At 30.0% G+C, this 23,397-nt stretch overlaps 1 protein-coding gene across 1 annotated transcript; it reads right to left on the bottom strand.

Moving 5' to 3' along the window:
- Nucleotides 1-443: 443 nt before the first annotated feature.
- On the bottom strand, nt 444-21,100 carry O-fut1 (O-fucosyltransferase 1). Its single transcript, XM_076464771.1, is given in 8 exon segments — nt 444-2,346; nt 2,348-2,460; nt 6,468-6,701; nt 8,158-8,353; nt 9,246-9,414; nt 14,187-14,310; nt 19,096-19,211; nt 20,830-21,100. Coding segments are annotated over 8 exon segments (1,188 nt in total). The 5' UTR covers nt 20,963-21,100; the 3' UTR covers nt 444-2,243.
- Nucleotides 21,101-23,397: the final 2,297 nt, after the last annotated feature.

Raw genomic sequence — 23,397 nt, 5'->3', positions numbered from 1 at the left:
CATAAAAGTTTTGCATATTTCCACCTGCATAAATCAAAATAAAAACTATCGCAAATTCCTAAATATTGTCTTACAATAGATGTCAAAACAGTGTGAAAAGTACTTACTATATGGTTAAAACATACCTTGAACAACAGACTGCTGAGGTTTTGAGTCTGCAATAACTATTTCATGTAACTTTTATTAATTAATATTGTGCTAAATACAACAGCAACAGATGTTGAAGATGATGATACTTTTGTTACCAACAAATGAAGATCTAACATTTAATCAAATCATAAAATCTACAATGAACCACTATGTATCAAAAATTTATCAGGAGTACAACTTGAACATTTTTATTTATTAAATTGTAAACAAATTTGGTCCTCATAACAATTATAATGTGAAAATATAAAACATACTTTAGTAACTAGAGAAGTTACTAAAATAGCAAAGAAACGTTTAATTTTCTAAGAAAGGCTATCCTTTATTTCCAGAATCTGATACCACTCATTACCTTAAAACAATACATTGTACTTTCTTGCTACATACATTATGTGCTGCTCTTGTTTCTCAGCATTCTTTACTTTTAAAATTTCCAGTGATTAATGAAAGTAAAAAACAATTCCTATGCTGAGATTAAACAAATCTTTTTTTTTTTTAAAGTAAACATTTCACAATTTTAAGCTTTCATTTCCATGAATACAATTAAACTCACTGCTAAGAGGTATCTATAAGCTTTAGGAAATCTCACAGTTTCAAATATGCTTTTCTAATTTTTTTCATTTTCAAAATGCAGAGTAAATATGCAAGTTTTTTAATGAGCAATGATTTCACACTTAACTATTTAATTTTGATATAGATATGATACTTAAATATAAAAGTTCATGTTAAGTTTTATAAATAGAATAATTTTTTAAAAATATAAAATATCAACAAGAGCAATAATTCTTGTTCAGTAATTCAGAAAAGCTAGCTTAGTGGATATCTAATTTTAAAATTATTTTATAAAATATTACTAACTTGTCTGCTGTATTATACAAAACAAAAACCATGATTACCAATAAAAAAGTTTAATTTGTTATAGTTATTAAGAATCCATGAAATCATTTTAATTTGTTAGCAAAATCACAGACACTATTAAAAGCTTTCTATTGACTTAGAAACTGTATTTATATTTGAAACTGTTTGATTTATGGATAGTTGAAATAACATTAGATTCTTGTGTAAATTAAAATGACTGAAATGAAAACATTATTGAATGTAACCTTTTGTCAACCTGGAGATGACCTAGGAAGGTTGAAACATTGTTCTGTACTATATTTTAATTAAAGTGCTAATACCTATACCAGCCATCTTGAGAATACATTTTTACTTCAAGTGAGTTTCTCTTCATCACACATATAAGTCTTTGATTTATATACTTTGAAAAATAATTTTTGTGGAAATCAAGGTTATTTTTATTCTGCATCTAATTTAAATACTTTTAAAAGTATGGTTCAATAAACCTAAAGTTATAAGTTTTCATTCTGAATATTTTGTTGTTACTGTACTGAAACATATTTAGAATAAACTGACAATAATTAATTTTTACTACAGATATGTGGCTAGCAAGTCATACAGTGAAGGTTGTGTTTTAGCACTTTATTAACACATCATTTATAACCAATATATCCATTCAGGTTTTTAATAATATACAAAAAATAAAATAAACAAATAAAAAAAATTCATGAAATTGTATTTCAATAAAGCAAGTACCACTGAAGGTTCCTTAGTAATAACTACAGAACACTTAAAATATTACAAATAACCTTTCCATGTTATGTAATATTATGAATTCCTGGTTAAAATAACCCAGAAATTGATTTTTCTTTTTAGAAGAAACAGATGTTTAAAAATAATATATAAAACAGAAAAATCCATTCACTCTTCAACTTCATCCCTCTTGCAATGCTATTAAACAGACTAATCAACCTGGAATGAAAATATTTCTTTCCCTCATTATAAGTCAATAACTGATCAAAACAAAATTTTTTGTATTTAAATACATGTTTATCTCAGATCAAAATCAATGAAAATAGTTCTTCCTACTTTTTATTCATGTAAAAAAGAAAGAAAAAAAAAGACTTGTAATTGAGGCACATATATAACTTGGGTGAAATGTGTAATAACGTAAGTGCATGGTGATTGTATTATTAAATACATGAAGCATGATAACAGTCTTTTTAACACCTAGTGCAATTGTACATTACACTTTAAAATCAAAATTCATCATGATTATTTTGAGTTTCTGTATTTTTACTTGAACCAGATCCCTCTGGTGGAAATGCCCAGAAAGATGAGGGTAAACCAAACACATCTCTCTCGCTTTACAAAAGCTGTGAAAGAAGATACACAGTTTCCAATAAAGTGATTAGCTCTTCCCATAATAGCTAAATCAACGTGTGGATCTGACTTGTCTAGTTTGTAAGCTTTAACCTAAAAATATAAAATGATATGTATTAAATATAATTTACAAATTTTCACAAAATTACACTGTTTATTCAAAGAAATATTTAAACATTATTTACGTATTTCTTATATAAGACTTATGGAACTGAATTGCAAAAATGCAAGATAATTCATCTCAAATTAACATCCATTATAATTCATTTACTCACTTATACACCTTATTATGAGAGTTATCAACTTTGACAAAATAATTTTTATGTTTATGTAATTAATATATATTTGTTTTGAAATTTTGTTGTGATACAAGTTTCCAATAAATAACAACTCATGGCTTTGCTTAATTAAATGTCACAAAAACTATAATAAATTGAGAAAAGAAACACACTCACATTAAGCTACTTTTTTATTACTGAATCCTAATGAAAATGAAACATTAGTATGTTAGTAAGAATAACTATTAGGATAAATATGTATATAGTTTATAAAAATAAATATGTCACTCTTTTCTCAGTACAACATTTCTAAGATAGTAACAGGTTTGAATATCATTTGAAAAATGTGAACTAATCACATAAAAGTAAATTCAACTTGTAGTATTTAACAGAAATTATAAAAGATCAAGAGTTTAGTAGATTAGCAGCTTATATTTGGATGGTTCTATTTCTTTGTTTTTTAAATAAAAGCTTATATTTTATTAAATTTATCATTATCTTGAAAAGGCTAAATGGTCTATATAAGAGTAGCAATATGACATCAGTATTTATTTTAACAATATTCCATACTATCATCAAATCCACTCAGACCACTCCTATGGGAGTATATATATAATTTGACCTTTCAGAATTAGCTTGCTTTCCCTTGGTAACTCTAGATGAAGGACAAAATATACTAGTTTACAGCATTAAAAACTACTTATCAGTGTCACTTTTTTTTGTATTTGTTTTTGTCTCTTAAAATCAATATTTTCATTCAAAATTGGGCTTAATCATGCCAAAATACTTATTAGTGGTTTCCTTAGACTTTTACAAAGCTGAAAACTTTCAATATGAATTAATGATTTGAAAATCTGTTATTTTCAAAATTATAATTTTGGTTTTAAAAAATAATAAAGTGTAAGAAATAATTAAAATCAACTGAAGAGCTAACTTCTAATGAACTAATTTAAGCATTGATACAGATGGTGCAAAATGTGGGCTCAGTTTTATTTACTACCTATAACAGTCTAGAATGGGAAACAAAATGTTTACAAGCATTTTGAAATTAATAAATGTAGTGAGGTCAATACATTTTGACCCTTTCACAATGAGTCAAGGTTCGAAGACCACGTCACCATGTTTGTTGACTTGCATTGAAAATTTTATTGAACTACTATTTTATGAATTTATGTCAATAAGTTTGGTATCACATTGTAAATTATAATTCAAACTTTAATATTATATATGAGTTAATTTCTTAATTTAAAAGAAAATATTAAAAGGACACACTTAAATATAGATTTTAATAAGTCGTGGTATACTGAATGCAGCACTGTTTAGATGTTTGTGATGTCAAAATGCTAAGTCTATAATTTCATACAAATTAGGAACTCAAATTGCTACTATTGACAAGATAGAATATAAAACAAGAACCTCATACTTTTTTTATTTTGCTGAGATATGGCTTGTGTATTAAGTCATACACTAGCAGTCCTGTTCAGTTCTTTCCATTTTTTGAAAAGATCCTTTATATACTCTAACTACTTACATGTGAATAACCAATAAACAGTTTAGAATGTCCTCAGAGTGGTTTTCTCAGCCATTTGATTTTCTAAAAAAGCTACTATGTTCTTTCAATCCAGGTTTTCAAGGAGATAAGTTGTGTCTCTAATCTGCTCAAAGTTTCATATTTTTTAAAATCTAAATAAACCTTAGTTACTAAGTTTATTACATTATAGTGGAATTCTATAGTATCAGTGTAGTTACTGATGGTTTTTTTTATTATTCAACTGTATATAAAAAAACAAACTAAAAACATTTTGCAAAATTTTAAAAGGTTTAGCAGCCTATGTCCAGCCATAACTGAGTACAAAGGCTGTAGCAAGAAGAGAATTGTTTGCTTTATTTCTTGTTCTATATTTAAAAAAAAGTTGAATAATTTATTTCTAAATAGTAATAATCTGTGTGTGTGTGTGTGTGTGTGTAATGACTGCACATTACAAAATAGTAATCCACTAAAACACAGCCAAAACAGGAACGACTAAATTTCAGTTTTATATTACTGGATATGTGACCTGCAAGTCATGTAACGTTAGACAGTCATGACAGAAAAGTCAATATAATAACAGAAAAAGAATATGTATGTTTGTATATAATGTTATGAGACTTAAGCTAATTAGACTAAACATTCTAGCATGGAAAAAGCAAAATTTATATGTTCTTACTTTTTATGATTATTACGAGGTTGGTTAAGTGACAGATCCCCATACAGTTAGAGTATATAAAATAACATAAAATATGAAGTCTTACTGAAAACAAATGTTTGAAATGTACTTAGGCAGCTTTATATATTTGAGAACTTTGGGATGAAGAACAGTTTTTTAATCATAATATAAAATCACTTTGAACTCATACTAGTAATGAAACAGATGCTATTTTCACAAACAAATCTTTAGTAAAAATATTTCATTAAAAAATCTGATTTTTTTGTGTACAAAATACTTGTAATCTTTACTAAAAGTCTACTAAATTTTGTGAAGATACACATGCTGTATCAAAAGTACATGTGCAAATGAGCTCATTGAAAAAGTTAAAACTATTTTTGTTAAAAAGATAAACAAAACAACCTATTACTGTAGAAAACATAATTTATCTTATTTAAGCTAACATTTTGCTATTACTACATAAGTGGGGCAAACAAGACACTTGCTAACTAATTTAGGCTGATTCAAAAGATTTCAAAATAATTTGAGTTGGTGTAAAGAGGTGGACTTCATGCAAGAATATATAAACACAAGTCAGTTTGCAAGTGTCTTCTGATTTAATTCTTAATGTACAAAAAATTGTTTCTTTCAAATATATGCAAAAAGCTACACAAAAGCTGTCCATGTTATCTGTCCCTAATTTTGAACTGACACATAAGAGAGGTTTCTAGTTAACAGATCAAGTTGCACACTTTTGGTTTACTTTAACTGAATAGTAAAAATTGACCATCACTTTAACAATAACCACACTCCTAAAATATAGAATGCACTTTTAAGGCAACAGGAAGCTGACCATGGACTGTTTGATTTACAGTCTGGCATATGTTAACCACTAGACTACATCTAACCCTAACAAAGAAACTTGAGAATAAAATACTAAAAAAACTGTAGAGAAACAAATTATTCAAGTGATAATACATATTTTTTGCACTCACATGCAATTATATATATATATTACACTGTTTCTAGAGAGACATAGGATCTGCATGTCTTCAAATACTTTATGATAAATATTATGTATTGTTCTTATATGGTAAAACAGTCTACAATCAAAACACATAAATCCATTAATGATGATACAATATTAAATCTGTTCTACTCTCCAATTATAAAAATTAACACTTAATTATGTGCAAACTGCTTCACTGTAAGCACATTTTGGGATACAAAAAGGACATGAAGTGTTTTCTTTACTAGGAATTAAAAGAGCCCTAGTTTCAGCTTCTGAATAAAAGTTTACAATTACACTACCTGTAAACTTCAAAAAAGAGAATATAAAGTTATATAAATTTAAATTGAAGCTAAGAAATCTTTATATTTGTTTCTGGTTATTTAGTTTTGGATGTAAAAACAAAACAAACAATTGTAAAAATACATAACACACCTATGCATTCACACACACAAAATAAAACCCACAAAACACGAATTCATTAGCTCATAAAATGTTCACAAAATTAATTTTATCCTACTCATCCCCCATATTTTTGTGTAAGTATAGGAGAAATAATTTTTCTTAAGTTATGAGGTGACTCCAACTTTTACGTTTTGAACATAAGTCAAGGATAAAAGTTCTTACTTTTAAGGTTTGTAGTGCCTTGTTGATATCATTTATCATGTGATCATTATCTGAAGCCACAAATACAGATTTAGCTTTCATGGCTTTTACCACCCGTTTCAGCTGTCTAAGAATTATTTCTTTTGAAGGAAAACAGATTTCTTTAGTCACTTTACCATGTTCACTGTTATAGCCAAGACACTGAGGAGCTGAAAATAACAGTGGGCTGTGCTGTACGTGTTCACAAGCACGGGTCTGAAAGAGAAGAATGTAAACCATTTCACTAAGAAAACTATTAGAGTTTACTTGCATTATTTCTTTCAGCTCTACATCATTCAACAGCCTTGCTGTATAAATATACTTCCTCGGTAATAGTGTAACACAACACCAGCCATAAAGTCTACCGTGCCAACATTGCACTGTCAAATGACAAAAATTTATTGTGAACCAAATATACATACAGATGCTAAGAATGGTGTCTACACTTATAACATTAACAGACAGAAGTCACTTTCATTAACACTCAAATTACAAACTTGTTTCATACCTTTCTTTACAGGTGGGGTCCACATGTTGTATCATACCAAGTAATTTACTAAGTGTAAAGTGCTGACCATAAAACTGGAGTGAAATCACCCATTTCATACATAAACTACATAGAAAAGTTCCAGTGGTAATTAGGAGGAATGATTGAATTATGGATAGTATTTTCATTTATAGTTTTTTTTCTTTTCAGTTCACATTACTACAGATACTTTAAGTCAACCAGTAAAGCTATGGACCCTTAAGTAATTTAGTACAAAAATATAGTTTAGAAAAATGTCTTTAAAAACCAGTGGAAACCCATATGGGACCTCATCAGTAATTATAGAGTTAAGCAAGAATGACTCTATGCATTCAGTAAGTGACTGCAATTTAAAAGGCTTTGTTTAATGTTTATAGATATTAGATATGAAAAATAAGTGGGAAATTGAAATTGTTGAAAATATTTGGAACAGGAGGGAATAATGAATTCATAGTTTTACACTTTTTATTTCTAAAACCACTCACATTAGTAGCATTCAGATAATGTTATTTTACTGCTGTTCCCACACTTGATTCAAGAGTAAAATTTATCTAACAGAAAAATCACATAAAAGCAGAACACTAGTTTGAGTATTTCTCCAAAATTAAATTCAAAACTTTCTTCAACTTTTGTATTAAAACTCTCAAAAGTTTGCCTTTCTCTTTATAAAACCCATACAAAAGCTTTAAAAACATAAAAAGGATAAAACTTGCAAGGTTATTCAGTTTTTATCAAAGTTTTTTTGTCAAACCTTTCCTTTATTTTTGCAATTAAATAAAAACAGCATTTGTTTATTACTTAATTTACAATTTGGCACATTTACAATCAAGGAATATGTCATAAGTGTTGATAAAATTTTTAAGAAAATATTTATAATTTTTCTTTAACTTGTACACATTTTTTCTACCATCATAATATTCTTATATCACAAATTTCTTTCATGAATATGGCAAATTTGACAATATAAATTCAATTTATTTAGAGCTCTGAATGAAAGAAATGAAGTGTTCAGTCTTTAGTTTTTTTCATCTTGGGCATTTCCCAAATCCCTATGTTGAAAGTCCAGAATCACCATATATTGTAATTCATAATAACATTTTCAAATGACATTTTACACATTAGATAAATATCTTTAAAGCAACCTACCCAGTCAATTCCATTTCTGAGATGTATTGCTACATATGATCCCTTAGGCATAACTGACTTAATGAAAGTATTTGCAGCAGCATTAATAGTGTCACTCCATTCTAAGTATTTATGTAGTTCTCGATTCTCTATCTGGACAGGAAAACTGGCTGGAGCCCCTGTGAATGCTATTACGAAAAACTTCTCTGGAGGGTACCTTTGAAGTTAAATCAAATTAAAATATTTATATACAGATACTTATATTTTATAAAGCATTCATAAAAAAAAAAAACAAATATGATGTCTACAATGCAACTTTACTTCTTATAATGATATTGGAATAACAAAAAAAAACCAAAACATAGGTATAAAAATATATTCTGGCAAATGTTTTGAGCAATAAACACCAAATAATACAGTGTTGAGAGAGAAATAAAAGTAATTAAAGTGTAATAAACACTTTAGCAGCTTATGAATTTGTAAAGTTAAAAAAATTGATACTAGATTTTGAACACAAGTTACCTTCATGCAAAAGTTTAATAGTTTGAGAGCAAAAGAAGCTAAATCATAAAAATGAATCCTGACATGACTTACATAATAAAGATAATAGAATATAATGTCATAAAATAAATGAAAGTTATTGAAATACACTTCATGCTTTCCAAACATCATGAATTCATACAATTAAAAGTTAATATTACTTTTACTATGCAAATCACCTTTACTTAAGGCTTTTTGGAAAAATGAATTTAACAGCTCGATATTAGTTTTTGTATACATGTTTCAAAACTTTTTTTCAATACAACTTTCTCAGGTATGTTTTTTGTGGTTTTAGATATAATTTGTTTCACAATAGCTTAACAGTGAAAATATATGAAACACATTTAACCAAGAATACATTAAATGATTCATTTTCTCTTTTTTAGAAAGATGACAAACTCATCTTATTATTTCTAATACTTTGGTGTTTAAAACATGCACATTAGCATCTGAGAAACAGACACCGTGCATATGTATTTAATGTTATTTTCAAAACAGTGTATTTTACACAAAGAAAAATTATTCTGATTTAAAAAAAAAAAAAACAGTGAACTTGTAAGAAAACTTACTTCTCATTCCACTTCTTGGACATCTGATGATGATGAACATCATAGTGAAGAGGGCTATAAAACTCAGAACCATCAAAGTCTACATTAAAAGTGTCCCAGAAGGGTCCAAATGGATTTCCTTCTTTGGCATTACAATCATCTGTTTCTCCTCGACTTCTATAGCAAAAAACTTGGAAAAAATACATTTGAATACATGTGGTTATCTAGTGTCTTTTGATTACTATAAAAAGCAAAGGTTAAAAATGATTCTATGACTTTTCTAAGATGAAAATTATTACTTTTTTTTGCTTCCTGACACCACATAGGTCACAATATTTATAGAATTTTTTTGATAATGCACTGAAGTAGAAGCTGATGTAATGCTTTCCTTTGTTGGTCATTCTGATATAATGCTTTCTTTTGATGGCAGTGCTAACTGCTTACAAATAAAGACTTCAGTAAAAATATTAATAAAATATAAGTAAAAAGAAAATTAACTACCATAGCATTTCAAAGATAAAGTGAGTGAAGTTTTGTTAATAGATGATATTTATGAAGAGTAATGTTTGTCTACAACTTAAGCCTCAATTACAATTCAGATAAAAACTTTTCTGAGAAGTTCATGTAGATGGATAGGTAACAAAATAAAGCAAAAACTATAAACTCTCTTAATAATAGCTACAAATACAGTTACTTCATCTGATATCAAGTTTCAAATTCAGAAATATACAAGTAATCAGAAATAGTAGCAGCTGAACAACAAAAAACAATATTTTACATATCAAAACACTACTATTAAAATAACAAAAAGTGATTTACCAGAAAATACAACCACATGTAGTACAGTACAGTATGGGTAACTACAAAAGTATACTAATTCTAATTTTTCAAAAAATATTTGAAAGAAAAAAGATTAATGAATGTGAAATAAAGTCTTAAAAACTATGCTGTTCAAAATAATCCACAGGTGATAATTTTATCTACATTTTATCTATGACAAGGCATAGTCACCATTATTAAATACTGTTTATAATATCCCCTTAATTTGATTTTATACAATTAGCAGGTGGCTTGTAATGTGATTTCACATGCAAGATTAAGTGGTAAATTAAATTTGAAAAAAAAAGGCTGCTTTCACTTAACAATTTGAACATCAAGGTATGAAACAAATCAAGATTGACAGTGAAAAACATAGAATGGCATCAAAATCAAACACTGTACAAAGCACAACCAAAAACGCCTTTAAGAAATTGCAGGAAGTTGGTACAAACTATTCTCATTTTAATAATGAACAGATTAATCATATTGTTATGTCTTTCTCTTGAGCCTTTGGTCTGACCAATTTATTATTATGTTACTATGAAAATTATTGGTCATACATTTGATCTTCTGCATTTAAGCCCTTATATGACATTAAATATGCTGATGACAAACTTTCCACACTCAGGCAAGTTATTCTTCAATGTTGAGAATAAGAGTGGTACAGACTTTACAAAACATACACATCCAACTGGTCTGAATTGATCAAGATAAAGGATATCATTTCATATAGAATATTATTTATTGGGACATACAATGAGGAAAAACAGGAAACCCTAAACCAAAATTCTTGGGAAAGATCTAACTTAAATGTGATCAGGTTCATAGTTACCTTTGTTTTTACTTTTTCATTACTTTACTTTCTTTTTATAAATATATGCTTTTTAAAGGTATTATGAAAATTAGCATTTTCTAACATGGAAAAGATTTTGACTTTATCATACTAAGCTGTTTATAATACAGAGAATACTGTGGCATTAGCTCCAAAAACTCTAGCATTTTGTAACACTGAAAATGTATTTCTGACAGGTACTAGCCTCTTCTCACCTATAGCCATCTAAACCTTCATTTTCCCTCTTGGCATTGGTAAATTTTTTAAATGGTGAACCAGTCTTTTATACCCATATATTTTTGCATCAATGCAGCAAGAAAAGCTAATCACATGATCACCCTCCACCAATTCCATTGCACCCTTTATGCAAGCATAAATAGCTCCTTCTACCATTGTAGCAAACTCATCACTTTCAAGAATTGGTATACATAAACCCCAAAACACCAGCAAATCAGTTGGGAGGAAGAGTGTGAAGTGGGTGAGTGGGGGTAAGTACCTATCAGAAATACATTTTCAGTGTTGGAAAATGATAACTTCCAAAACAATATCTTACCTCCTTGGACTTACATCAAGATAGCCAAATTAGGTTCACCCAGGCAAAAACATCCAAAGGAAGCTCCTTATTATACACTGGAGTATGTCAAGTGCAATCTTTCTGGGCAGAAGACTTCCAGTGGAAATGCATTACATAATAGACATAATGCCATAATGTATGTATAAGAAGCATGATCACAACAGCCCTCTTTTCATTGAGTAAGTACATACAGTTACGACATTTTACTATTGTACAAAACCCACTTGTAAGGAAATGGTAAAACAAAAAAAGATACATAAATGAAAAAAAATGTTAAGTTACCCCAGTTAAAGGTGAACAGACATGTAAAGAATGATACCTAAACAATGAGGATGTGGCAATATCATGTAAATAATGTACAATGAATATATTGGGAATTATCCATATTCCCACTTGTACAATCTCCTTCAACAGATAACAAAACCAAGTAGATAAAGACTAAGTAATTTGACATATCTGGTGCAAAGAGACATTAAACAGCCAAGTTTAAACAGATTAGTTGAAGACCCAATGAATAAAGATGACAGGAAAAGGTATGGACAACCCAACAGAACACATAAGAAGCCAAAGCAAGACCAAATTGTTGTGAACAGAATTGGAACACATCCTTCACTTGGTTGTATAAAAGATAAGACATGATTCTTGAGCAATGTAGATATGAAAGCAATCATCTGTCATGTTGAATTTGATCATCCATAGGTTGGGAGAAAAAAATTCATCAGAGAGAGAGACAGAATGAAACCATGGGGCACCGCGATGTGTCCAGAAAGACACTCAGTAGGGACAGATTGATATTAGGTCCTTAATCTCCCATCTTTTGGGGAACAACAGACAGAGAAGCATCACATGTTCTACAGCACCCTTGTGAAGAAGATTGATAATTGACTCCACTAGATGATTGGACAAGAAACAATCCTGGGGAGGAAGTAAACAAACCAGGAAAGAGAGAAGTGGAATTGAATGCATAGGCCCTCTTACAGAACTTGTAACACTTGTGAATCCATCACAAAGGTTTTCCAGATGGCAGAAAAAAAGATTTAGTTTGGCTCTTACCTGCCTATGGAAAGACATTCTTTTACTGATAACAATGAGACTAAGAGGAACAAAAAGAACAAGTGTAAGGAAGGGAACATTTGAAGTAGGGAAAATGGCAGGGTGGAGGAGGCAGAGCACAGAGCACTCAAACAAATATAGATTGAGTGGAATCAGTATGGCAAAACAAATGAGAAATAAAAGAGGACAAAGAAGAATGCAATCTTGTCACATTGACCTCAGACTCCAAGGATCATGTCCCACAGCAATGTGGTCATACAAATTTCCCGTAACAAAAAAAGAAGCAGACACGTATCTACAAGTAAAGCATTTCTCCTGAGTAAATTCCAACAAAACAATATGCAAGTGGAGAGGGATAAGGCGATAACCAACAATCGGGCCATAGTTGACCACAAGAGTGTCCAGAGATCAACCAAGAATTGATCAGAAAACTTGTGGAAACCCTGAGAAAAAAACTGTAAAGTGGAAAGAAAGGCAAGAGATCAATGTAATGTGAATCATAGTAAAATGGGACCAATTAAAATGAACCAAAGCATCAAGATTAGAATCCCACACGAGAAGGAGAGGATCTAAACATCACATGAAAACTAACAAGAAAAGATAAAAAAACATAGCAAAATTCACTTGAAAAACAACTGAAAACACATGTCTGAACACTGTAGTGCTAATAAAGAAAGTAAAGACTGCAATGCAGTGGCATAAAGAGCTAACATTGGTAGCATAGATAGTACAATGAGATTGGTGGAGAACAGTCACATAATCAGCACATGTTGCTGCAATGATGCAAAAAATATAGGGATATAAGATACTGGTACACTGTTCATAAGGTTTACCGATGGTTAGAAGATAAATGAAGATCAAGATAACTACAGGTAAGAGAGAGAGATAGCACTGTTTTTGAAGAATATCTTTCTATGAATGAGAATAAAGATGTAACAATAATAAAAATTTTTGTATTTTAAACTTGTTTTCCTAGGTGATGTTAAATTTGTTCCTACATGTGAATTTGTATTTGTTACAAACATTACACTAATGTATCTATGCAAAATCTTGTATCTAGTTCTTTGATCCTACATTACCAATTTATGCTCTCTTACTTCAGTTGTGTATTCACACAGTGGATGTCTTTGCCTCAGTTCTGCACCTTGTCCCTTTTCAATCACAGCTGAAGCAGTTTAAGTGTTGTTTCTTTGAACTTTCCAAGAAGTACATCAATGAAATTATCTTTCATTCATCAGTATGAATTTTCAAAAAATACTTGCTAAGTTATTTAACTACAATGTTTTGTTTCTGAATTATTAACTCTGCTATACACTAGAGATGAGTTATTTTGTGTTAATAGTGTTTTTCCTCTTTTTGAAAAACTGTTTGCATAGTATAAAATTTGAATATATTTTATAAGCCAAACAAACACAACATGTTAATTATCTGTTCATTCAAGAAAAACTTCTAAACATTAATCATATATTTTATTCATATTTTACTGAATAAAGGAGTCTTACTGGAATTAACAAATCCATATCAGGTTTCTCCTGTATGGTTAATGTTAAAAAAATGTCCCAAATGTTTATTTTTCATCAGGACTTTTCTAAAATGTGATTTATTTTAAATCCTGTATACATTAAAAATATATGTTATCATACTTAAAGTCTTCGTACAGATTTTTCAATTAAAACGTCAATACCTGTTCTCTTTCCTGGAGGCCATGCAACAGGAGCAAGGTTTTTCATAAAATCTTCCATTGTCATGACTCTGTGATATTTTTTCAGGGTATCAACTTTGAAATAAGTGTCAAAAGGAACTTGAACCTATCACAAATAGTCATTTTTTAAAATATAAAAATGTATTAATACTGAAAACATCTCACATCAACTCAGCATACAGGGTAAAACAAACATTTCTAGTGTGTGAAATTACCTTTGGAAATGTTTGAATGCAACCAAATACTGTGTATGTTTTGTTAAAGCAAAGCCACATTGGGATATCTGGTGTGTCAACTGAGAGGAATAGGACTCCTAATTTTAGCATTGTAAATTTGAAGATTTACCACTGCCCCAGTGGGGGACAAGAACCAAATACTAATCATTTTTAGAGATATAAATTTCAATTACTCAGCTTTACAATTTTCAGACATACTGGAGAAAAAATTATAACTTTCATTGGACAATTAAATCTCAAAGCAAGTATTTACAAGTTATCCCTTTTAACTCTTAATATAAAATAGAGCTTTAGGTTTAAAAGATGCAAATCAGAAAAAAATCCAAACACAGTTTAGAGACAACCATTTAATTAATCTAACATTAAAGAGACAACAAGGTTGTCCAATGAAGCTGTCTACATAAAAAAAAAATCCAGTCCTAATCATTTAAATACTTATCAACCTTTCTTTCTAGCTCCTTCAAATTTATTGTAGTCACATTTGATAGCAATCCATTACAAAGGCCAATCACCCTGTGAGAATAGTAAAATTGTAAGCTAAAGATTATCCTTACCTGTCAAAAGGTATATTTGTAGTCCCTTGTCCTACAATTATCACCTTTAAATGTGAAACACAAGTGAAACATCAATAACATAAATTCCTTTAGTAATTTTAAACACCCCATTCAGATCCCATCTCTAACTTTTCTTTTCTTCTAAAAACAACAATTTCATTGATATTAATTTGTGCTTGTAAGGCAACTTTCCATGCCAGGTATCATCCTAGTATCCCTACCTGAGCTCTTTGCAATAATTCAGTCCTTTTTTAGGTAAAACATTAAAGACTGAAAACAATACTCCCTATGCAATGAAATAACCTCTTTAGACTTGTATCTAATATTTCTCTAAATAAAACACAAACTCCTATTAGCCCTGCCACTAGCAATGATTAACCAAATCAGAAAGATGTTTTCCTTCCATAACACTGGATTATATAACTAACAGAGCAGGAAAGGAGCTAACTAATAAATATAAGAGGTTGATAAAGGCATTTAAAGGCCATATCATAATTTTAACTGTGATACTACTCATAATTAACAGTGGGGATGAAGTTATAAGTAGGTCACTAGGACTAAACATTAGGCTTATGTTAGTAAGGAAGATCAGACTGACTGGTTAGATCAGTGAAAGAAGTTTTTTTTTTTTTGAATGGATGGCTTACATACAAGTTGGCTTTTTTTGCCAGGGCTATTAAATAAGCTCTAAGGAAAGTTTTAAACAAGGACTAGACAGTAGTGAGGGCCAGAATAAACTAAATGCAAATATAAGAAGTTTAGTACAGGAAATGCATATAGAAGTAGTTATAATGGTAGACTTAATTGTTACTATTGTAATGCTAAAAGTATAAAAAAATAAAACAAATGACTATAGATCACTGAGAGAAATGGAGGCTTTTGATGTAATGGGAATAACTAAAACATTGTTAAATGTAGATGACTTTGATGACAGAAGTTTCTTTTAAATATAGGGTTACAGGCTACTTAATAGGGATAGAATATTAAAGATGGAGGAGGAGTGGCTTCATATGTAAAATGTGAGTTACATTCTGTTGAAGATGAAGATATCCAAAATAACAGCAAGAAGGTTTAATCCATTTGGGTTTCTAATTGTATATAGAAAAGGCTTTTAGTGGGAATTTGTTACAGTCCACCAGATAATACTAATGAAATTAGTGAAAAACTTTACAATGAAATTAAGATTTCAACTGTTAATGAAGTCCTAACTATGGGTGATTTTAATTTCTGGCATACAGACTGGAAAATGCCAGTCATAATGTGAGGAAGAAAGATTTTTGGAAACGGTTCAAGATGGCTTTATTCACAAATTAGACAAGGAACCTACTAAAAACAATATTATTTTATAGCGGAAATTGGGGAATATCTGGAAACACGTAATCATTGCTCTATTAGATTTAATGTTTTGCTGCATATGAAGATAAGGAATAATGATATTTTAGTTACAAATTTCAAAAAAGCAAATTTTGAAGGGATGTGACAAGAATTATCTGTTGTGAATTGAGCAGCTGAGTTATGTAGCAAGACTGATCAGACGTGGAAAATGTTTAAAGATAATTTTTTTAAAAAATATTCAAGGCAATTAAAAAACATCATAAATTTAAAAAATGTAATTTGACTGGTATGACAGCAGACTTAAAGGTTATATAATACCAAGAAAGTTGATCAAATGAAGAATTAGAACATCAAAAAAGATGTACGAGTAAATGGAGGGTGAAAATGTAAAAATTAGAAATAAGGATTTTTTTTTGTAATACATTAAGGGTACACAAAATGTTAGAATAGGGGGAGGACCTATGAGGAATGGATAAAGGAAGGCTAACATCTTGTGATTATAAGATGACTGGGTTATTAAATTTTGCTTTTTATTTAGTTTTCATGAACAAAAATTTAAGCAGCATTCTACATCTTAAATGGTTGATAAATGGAAATGAGATCAAACTGAATGACTGCATTAATTCTGAAGATGTTACAAAAAATGAAGTATAAAAAATAAGGCAACTGGGCCAGATAATACTTCCACAAGCTTTTTTGAAAGAGGTTAAGGATTGGATAAATGAGCCACTTGCTACCATTTTTTGCAAGTCTTTGAAAAGTGGGCATACCATTAGATTGGAAGTTAGCTGATCTTACTCCTCTTTCCAAGGGATTTAATAAAAGATGCTTTGCAAAGCTATTTAACAAAGTTTTGAATTTTATTGGATTTTCAACATATTTTCACTAACACAAAATTTTGCTTTAGAAATATTTTGTCACACTTTGAAAGTTAACATTTTCTTGCACTGAAAATGTACTTCCAATAGATACTTATCCCCTTTAACAAAATAGCATTTTACTAGTGCTGCCCTCTATCGGTATAAATTGTTAACATACATCACTAGTCTTTTACCTCTTACCTCTACACATCCACTGTGGCTCTCCACCAAAAGGAGTGCTATTGTAATCAGTGCCCCCTCTACAGCTGCACTCAATCACTTCAAGATTTGTCAGAATACCTACACTTTATATCATCAGAAGTGGAGAGGCTTAGTGGGAAATGTGAAAGAAGGTAAATTTTCAGTTTTGGAAAATACTAACACCCAATACAATATCTCATCTCCTCTCACAGAATCCCAAACTGAATTGGTAAAGGACCGATAAAAAAATTACCCCCTCCCCTTTTAGGAAGTGTCCAAAGAGAGATATCAGGAGGTGTGAAACCAAAAGAAAAAATATCAAACCACAGCAGGATACTGCACCACATTTGATCCAAGTATACTCTTCTCTCTTTCATGACTATGTTGAATACATAAAAGGTGTAAAAACATGAAGGAATCCCAAAACATGCATAATCAATGAAAGGGACCCCTGGATGTTTAATGGTTAGGCCAAAAGACTGCAATGGCAGGTAGAGAATCACCTAGCCCTTCACCTAAATACCTTCAGTATTGTGTTTAGTCTTGGGCTCCTTACCTTAGGGAAAACACTGAATTGTTGGAAAGAGTTCAGAGAAGGGCTAATTGAACGGTGCCCAAGATGGATGAATTGTCATATGAGAAAGGATTGAAATCTTTCAAACTTCTTTATCTTGAAAAAGAATTATAGAGGATCTGCTTGAGGTGTTTAAGATTCTCAAGAATATTGATCATCTTTTTTTTCATACATACTAGTGAGAATATTAGGACTAGGAGACAAAAATATAAATTTTGACGGGGTAAGAGCCATCTTCGGTTAAGAGAAAGTAAGTTTTCAAACAGGAGAATTGAACTTAGAAATGTGTTGCTTTTGGATGTTGTGGAGACAGTATATTTATGAGTTTAAGAGAAAACTTGTTAAGTATGTGAATAATAATGGCTGGCTTTAAGTTTTTGTTGCTTTTTATTTTAGAGTGTGTAACAGCCAATAGATCCACTGTTGTCCCAAAACATTATGTTATAGTTTTATGTTAATAATTGTACAGATGTGGCATTAATGTATGCTAAGTTGCAGCATACAAATATTTAAATGCTTAGTTAAGAGAGGGTTTCCAGTTAATATATTTTTATTATTTTTGCATTATATGTAGGTCTTAATCTACTGGAGCCTGATTAGAATTACCACTCAGCATGTGAACATCATCTGCCCAAAGTTTATGAAATGTACTGTATAAACCATCTGTATGTGTTAATATGCAACTTCTAGAGTTATTCATTGTGTTGTTATTGAGCTAGTCAAGACTCAATCGTACAGAATGTGAAAGAAGATTATGATGTGATATACACAAAACTAGATTTTACATATTTGGAATTAAAAATACAAGTAAATAATTTTTAAACTCAGAATTCTTATGCAGTTTAGTTTATGCTTTTCCTTTCCTTAAAAATAAACATGTAACTGAAATCAGTTCTCTCTACTTTGATGTTAATGAATAACACAAAGTCAGAATGAACAGAAGTTGTTAAACAAGTATATACTACTAAGAAAAATGTTTGGATGAATACACCATGGAAATGACTTCAATGTAAACAAGCCCTAAACAGTATTATGCCTTCTTTATACATTTTTATCTACTTAAAAGTCTTTCCACATAACATTAAAGTAAAAATGTTCTTTACTTGCAAAGCACTATTAAACAAAACTAACTGAATTTTTGTAGCCTGGTCTATATTCCACCCATGGAGGTAGAACTAATGTTCGGTTCAAGCCATGAGCAAAACCTAATGCACCAAGAAAATGGTCAGCCTGGTTTCCAAATCTTCCTGTCCAAACAAAAAAAAAAAAGTACATAAAGCTGAAGGTTTCAATACGTTTGATACAGAAAAAGATTATCATTAAAAACATACAAGTATTTATTAGAGATAATCTTATATTTAAGAATAATCTTGTATATAAGATTTGAACTTGCACCAAACAAATCTCCATAAACAGCTTCATTACAGATATAACTTGGAATAACAATAAATGTATTTTGAAAACATATAGTCACATTATATTCATTAAATATGGGTGTGAATTATACTTTTATATTCACAAAACACTTATACAAATACTGACCAATAAACATGATATGAGCATAACTGTGCCTATGGATATAATTTTATTTTTGGAAGTAGTCTCAAAAAATGCACAATTTAAATATTTAGCTTTATCATTTTCACTTGCATAATATTCAAATACTAACAAAGTTCATACTTCTTATACACCAACTTACGCATTAAGTTTAAAATAAAAACTTGTAACTCAACTTTTTGATTTTAGCACCTATCACAACACAAACATTTTATGCTTTATTTTTTGTAACTTTGTTTTGGTTTGCCAAAACAGAAGAAACTCAAAAATACTCACACTAAAATACTATAAAATATGCAAAACTAGTTTAAATAGTTTAAGTTACAAGAACATTCTATGCTTATTAATTTAAAATAAGTTTTTCTACTAAGAGCACAGTGTTTAATTCATTAATTTAATGATTAAAATACTGAAAAATAGTTATTAATGTATTGTGCAATAATAAATTATTTTGTTACAAACTTAATCCTGTAAATAACAACAAAAATCAAGTTTTTAAATTAAAGCTACATTTTTTCTTCACTAATAATAGATACTTGAATTTTTAATATTAGTTCTTTTTTAAATTTCTTACAATCAAAATGAATTAACATAAATGTTTTTCAACATAATATAAAAAAAAACATTTATTTTACTGACCAATTTACATATGATGTTTCAAGTAGTCATTAAAAGAATTCAGTAGACACATCTGAAGTTATGGAAACAAATACAATTTTCTAGGGCTTGATTTAAATGAGAAATCAAATAACTCAAATTCTTGATGACGAGAAACCTGCTTGAAATAAAAAGACGAAGACGATTTGTTTTGAATTTCGCACAAAGCTACTCGAGGGTTATCTGTGCTAGCCGTCCCTAATTTAGTAGTGTAAGAGTAGAGGGAAGGCAGCTAGTCATCACCACCCACCACCAACTCTTGGGCTACTCTTTTACCAACAAATAGTGGGATTGACCGTAACATTATAACGCCCCCACGGCTGAAAGGGCGAGCATGTTTGGCGCGACGGGGATGCGAACCCGCGACCCTCAAATTACGAGTCGCACACCTTAACACGCTTGGCTATGCCGGGCCAAGACGAAGACGACTTAGGAAGATCGAAACGCTGTTCTCTGCTTATCAATAAAAGTAATAATACCCATACCAGCCGTTCTGACATAGAAATAACTCGAAAGTTCTAATATTCGTCACACTGTTCAACTTAATTTTGTATACACATACCTTCTAACTTTATTATTATTCAACAAACGAAGAAATATATATATATATATATATATATACACACATATATATCAAACATAAAAACAAACCCATGCAAGGACAATACAGAATATATCCATTTCCATCAATAACAATATTATCATCAATGTCAGTCCTGTTTGCCCACGTGCACGAATACAAAAGAAGTATAAAGATATTTAAAAAACATTTTAATCGCGCCATTCTGAGTTACTACCTCTTTTCTTTAAAATACAATTACCATAAAAAATTAAAAATTCTTTGTTTGTCAGCGAAACCTCAGTAATGAAAAGACAGTAGAATAAAACAGTTGTTGTCATAAGCTAAACATTAATACACAACAATAGCCCTCTAACGTTGTATACGTAATAGTTAAAAATTTAGAAAATAAATATGGTAAGATGATGATATTTTGAATAATTTCTCAGGCCATTAAAATCTGTAGGCATTTAGTTTGTTTTAGTTTTAAAGTACGAACTAATTTACTTCTTAAATTGTTCGTAATTTAAATTTTAACACAAACTTTTCTATCTAGTTTCAGATCTTGATATATATTAGTTAAATTTTTGTTTATTTTTTTTATGCTATCTGTGTTGGACTTAATAAATTTACGTTTGGTTATTTCACTTTGAAAGGAAATAACATTTTTTTAGATTGTCAGTAAAAACATCCAATATATAAATGTATAGGAATAGTTACTAGAAAAAATAAAAACGTTAAACAGAGTACAATAGACTTTTCCTGAGCGATCATCTCCAAACTGCAGAAGAAATATTACAGTCCCGACAATTTGCTTATTTTTACCATTATAAAATATTTCCCCAAGCTGACCACGCCCATATTCCATACTGCGACCATCGAAATCAGTTCCAAAGCCATTGTTGACTTTCCACGTCCCGCTGTCTTTTTTTTTTTTTTTGACAAAAAACATGAACAGGTGTGGTCAGTTAATTGTAGTCATGTTCAATACTCAACAACAATTAGAGTATACCACTATTAAATTACCTTGATGGTGTTTCTAATCAAATTTATTGTTTTCTTTTCTTTTGGAGTGTAATTTTTAAAATTCTCGCCATAAAAATATTTTGTGTTTGTTTGAAGTTAAGCACAAAGCTACAACATGAAACATCTGTGCTCTGCTCACCACGTATCGAAATCCAGCTTCTGGCTTTGTAAATCCGCAGACATACCTTTGAGCCAATGGATAGTGCATAAAATGTTTTAAAATTGGCTGTAATGTGAAACAAATATTATGTTAGTTAAGTTACATAAAGCTCGTGCTACTCCAGAGCTGTTGGTACTCGCAAACAAACCTCGCAAAAAATGTTATAATTATTGTCATTATTTTTATTTGTATTGTCTTATCTACTCTAAAATTTTCTAATTTTTACATTCTTTATTGATTTTATAATGATAAATAAAGAATAGTTGAAAAAAACAATAAATGCAGCACTTACTTGTGTGACCTTTTTTTTTTTGTCATCGACTGTCCTCTTATGTTACTCCTGATACTTTCACCAATGTCACCAGACAACAAAATAATTTTTATTTTAGTAAGTTATATACAGAAAAACATAGAATAATAACAAGTCAACAGCTAAAAAAATTGGATATCTGTCAGAATTTTATTGGCTCTTTAATTACGTTACTTGAGCAGTTAGAAATTCAACTTAGCTGTCCACTATTTCCTAGCAAGAGAAAAAAATATTATTAACTAAATTGCTAATTATCTATAACGCTACCTGGCACGAATCATATTACAATCAATCAGTTGAAATCTAGGCTTTCTATTTGTTATAAATTTAATAGCAGACGGCCACAAAAGAAGCCACTTAAAAGGGTAATGTTTTCACATACTCTTTTATAACATTACTCACAGATAGACTGTGTATAACTACTGTATCAGTCAATGAGTAAAATATCATTTTATTCTATTTCGATCTCACATAAAATTTATTGTCAAACTCTCTTATAAATCTCCGAACCAAAAAGATTATATCCCAAAATAACGCCCGCAGGTTCGTATCACCGTCACGCCAAACATGCTCGTCCTTTCAGCTGTGAGGGCGTCATAATGTTATGGTCAACCCCACTATTCGTTGGTAAAAGAGTAGCCCAAGAGTTGGCTGTGGGTGGTGATGACTAGCTGCCTTCCCTCTAGTATTACACTGAAAAATTAGGAACGAGTAGCACAGATAGCCCTCGAGTAGATTTGCGCGAAATTCAAAAAACAAACCAAACTAAAATGACGCCAAAGGTAAATCCTTTTGATCGTCTTGAGCTGTCATTAGCAAATAAAGTCAAAGTTATTCAACTCCATATTAATGCCCATGGTTTTGGAATGAGTCGGTCAACAAGCACATATGGGTGTAATGGTTGGGTGTCGACATACTTTTGGTCATGTAATGTAGGTGATACTATAATATTGTCAGTTGTTTCTTATCACATAATTTAAATATAGAATGCATAGTTTTAGAGGTATTTCTACAGGTTCACCGAAAGTTTTCTTTTAAAGAATAAATAAAACCAATATTAAGAGTAATAAATGTTTTTATTTCTTGCATTTGAAGTTCATATGCCATGTTGTGTTGTAACCTGCAGAGTGAATAATTCTTCACGTGATTCACGACATATGTCCG

This window comes from Tachypleus tridentatus, chromosome 10, assembly GCF_004210375.1.
Source record: "Tachypleus tridentatus isolate NWPU-2018 chromosome 10, ASM421037v1, whole genome shotgun sequence".
NCBI lineage: Eukaryota > Metazoa > Arthropoda > Merostomata > Xiphosura > Limulidae > Tachypleus > Tachypleus tridentatus.
The sequence above is the reverse complement of the archived record's forward strand: the minus strand, read 5'-3'. Positions and strand labels throughout refer to the sequence as shown.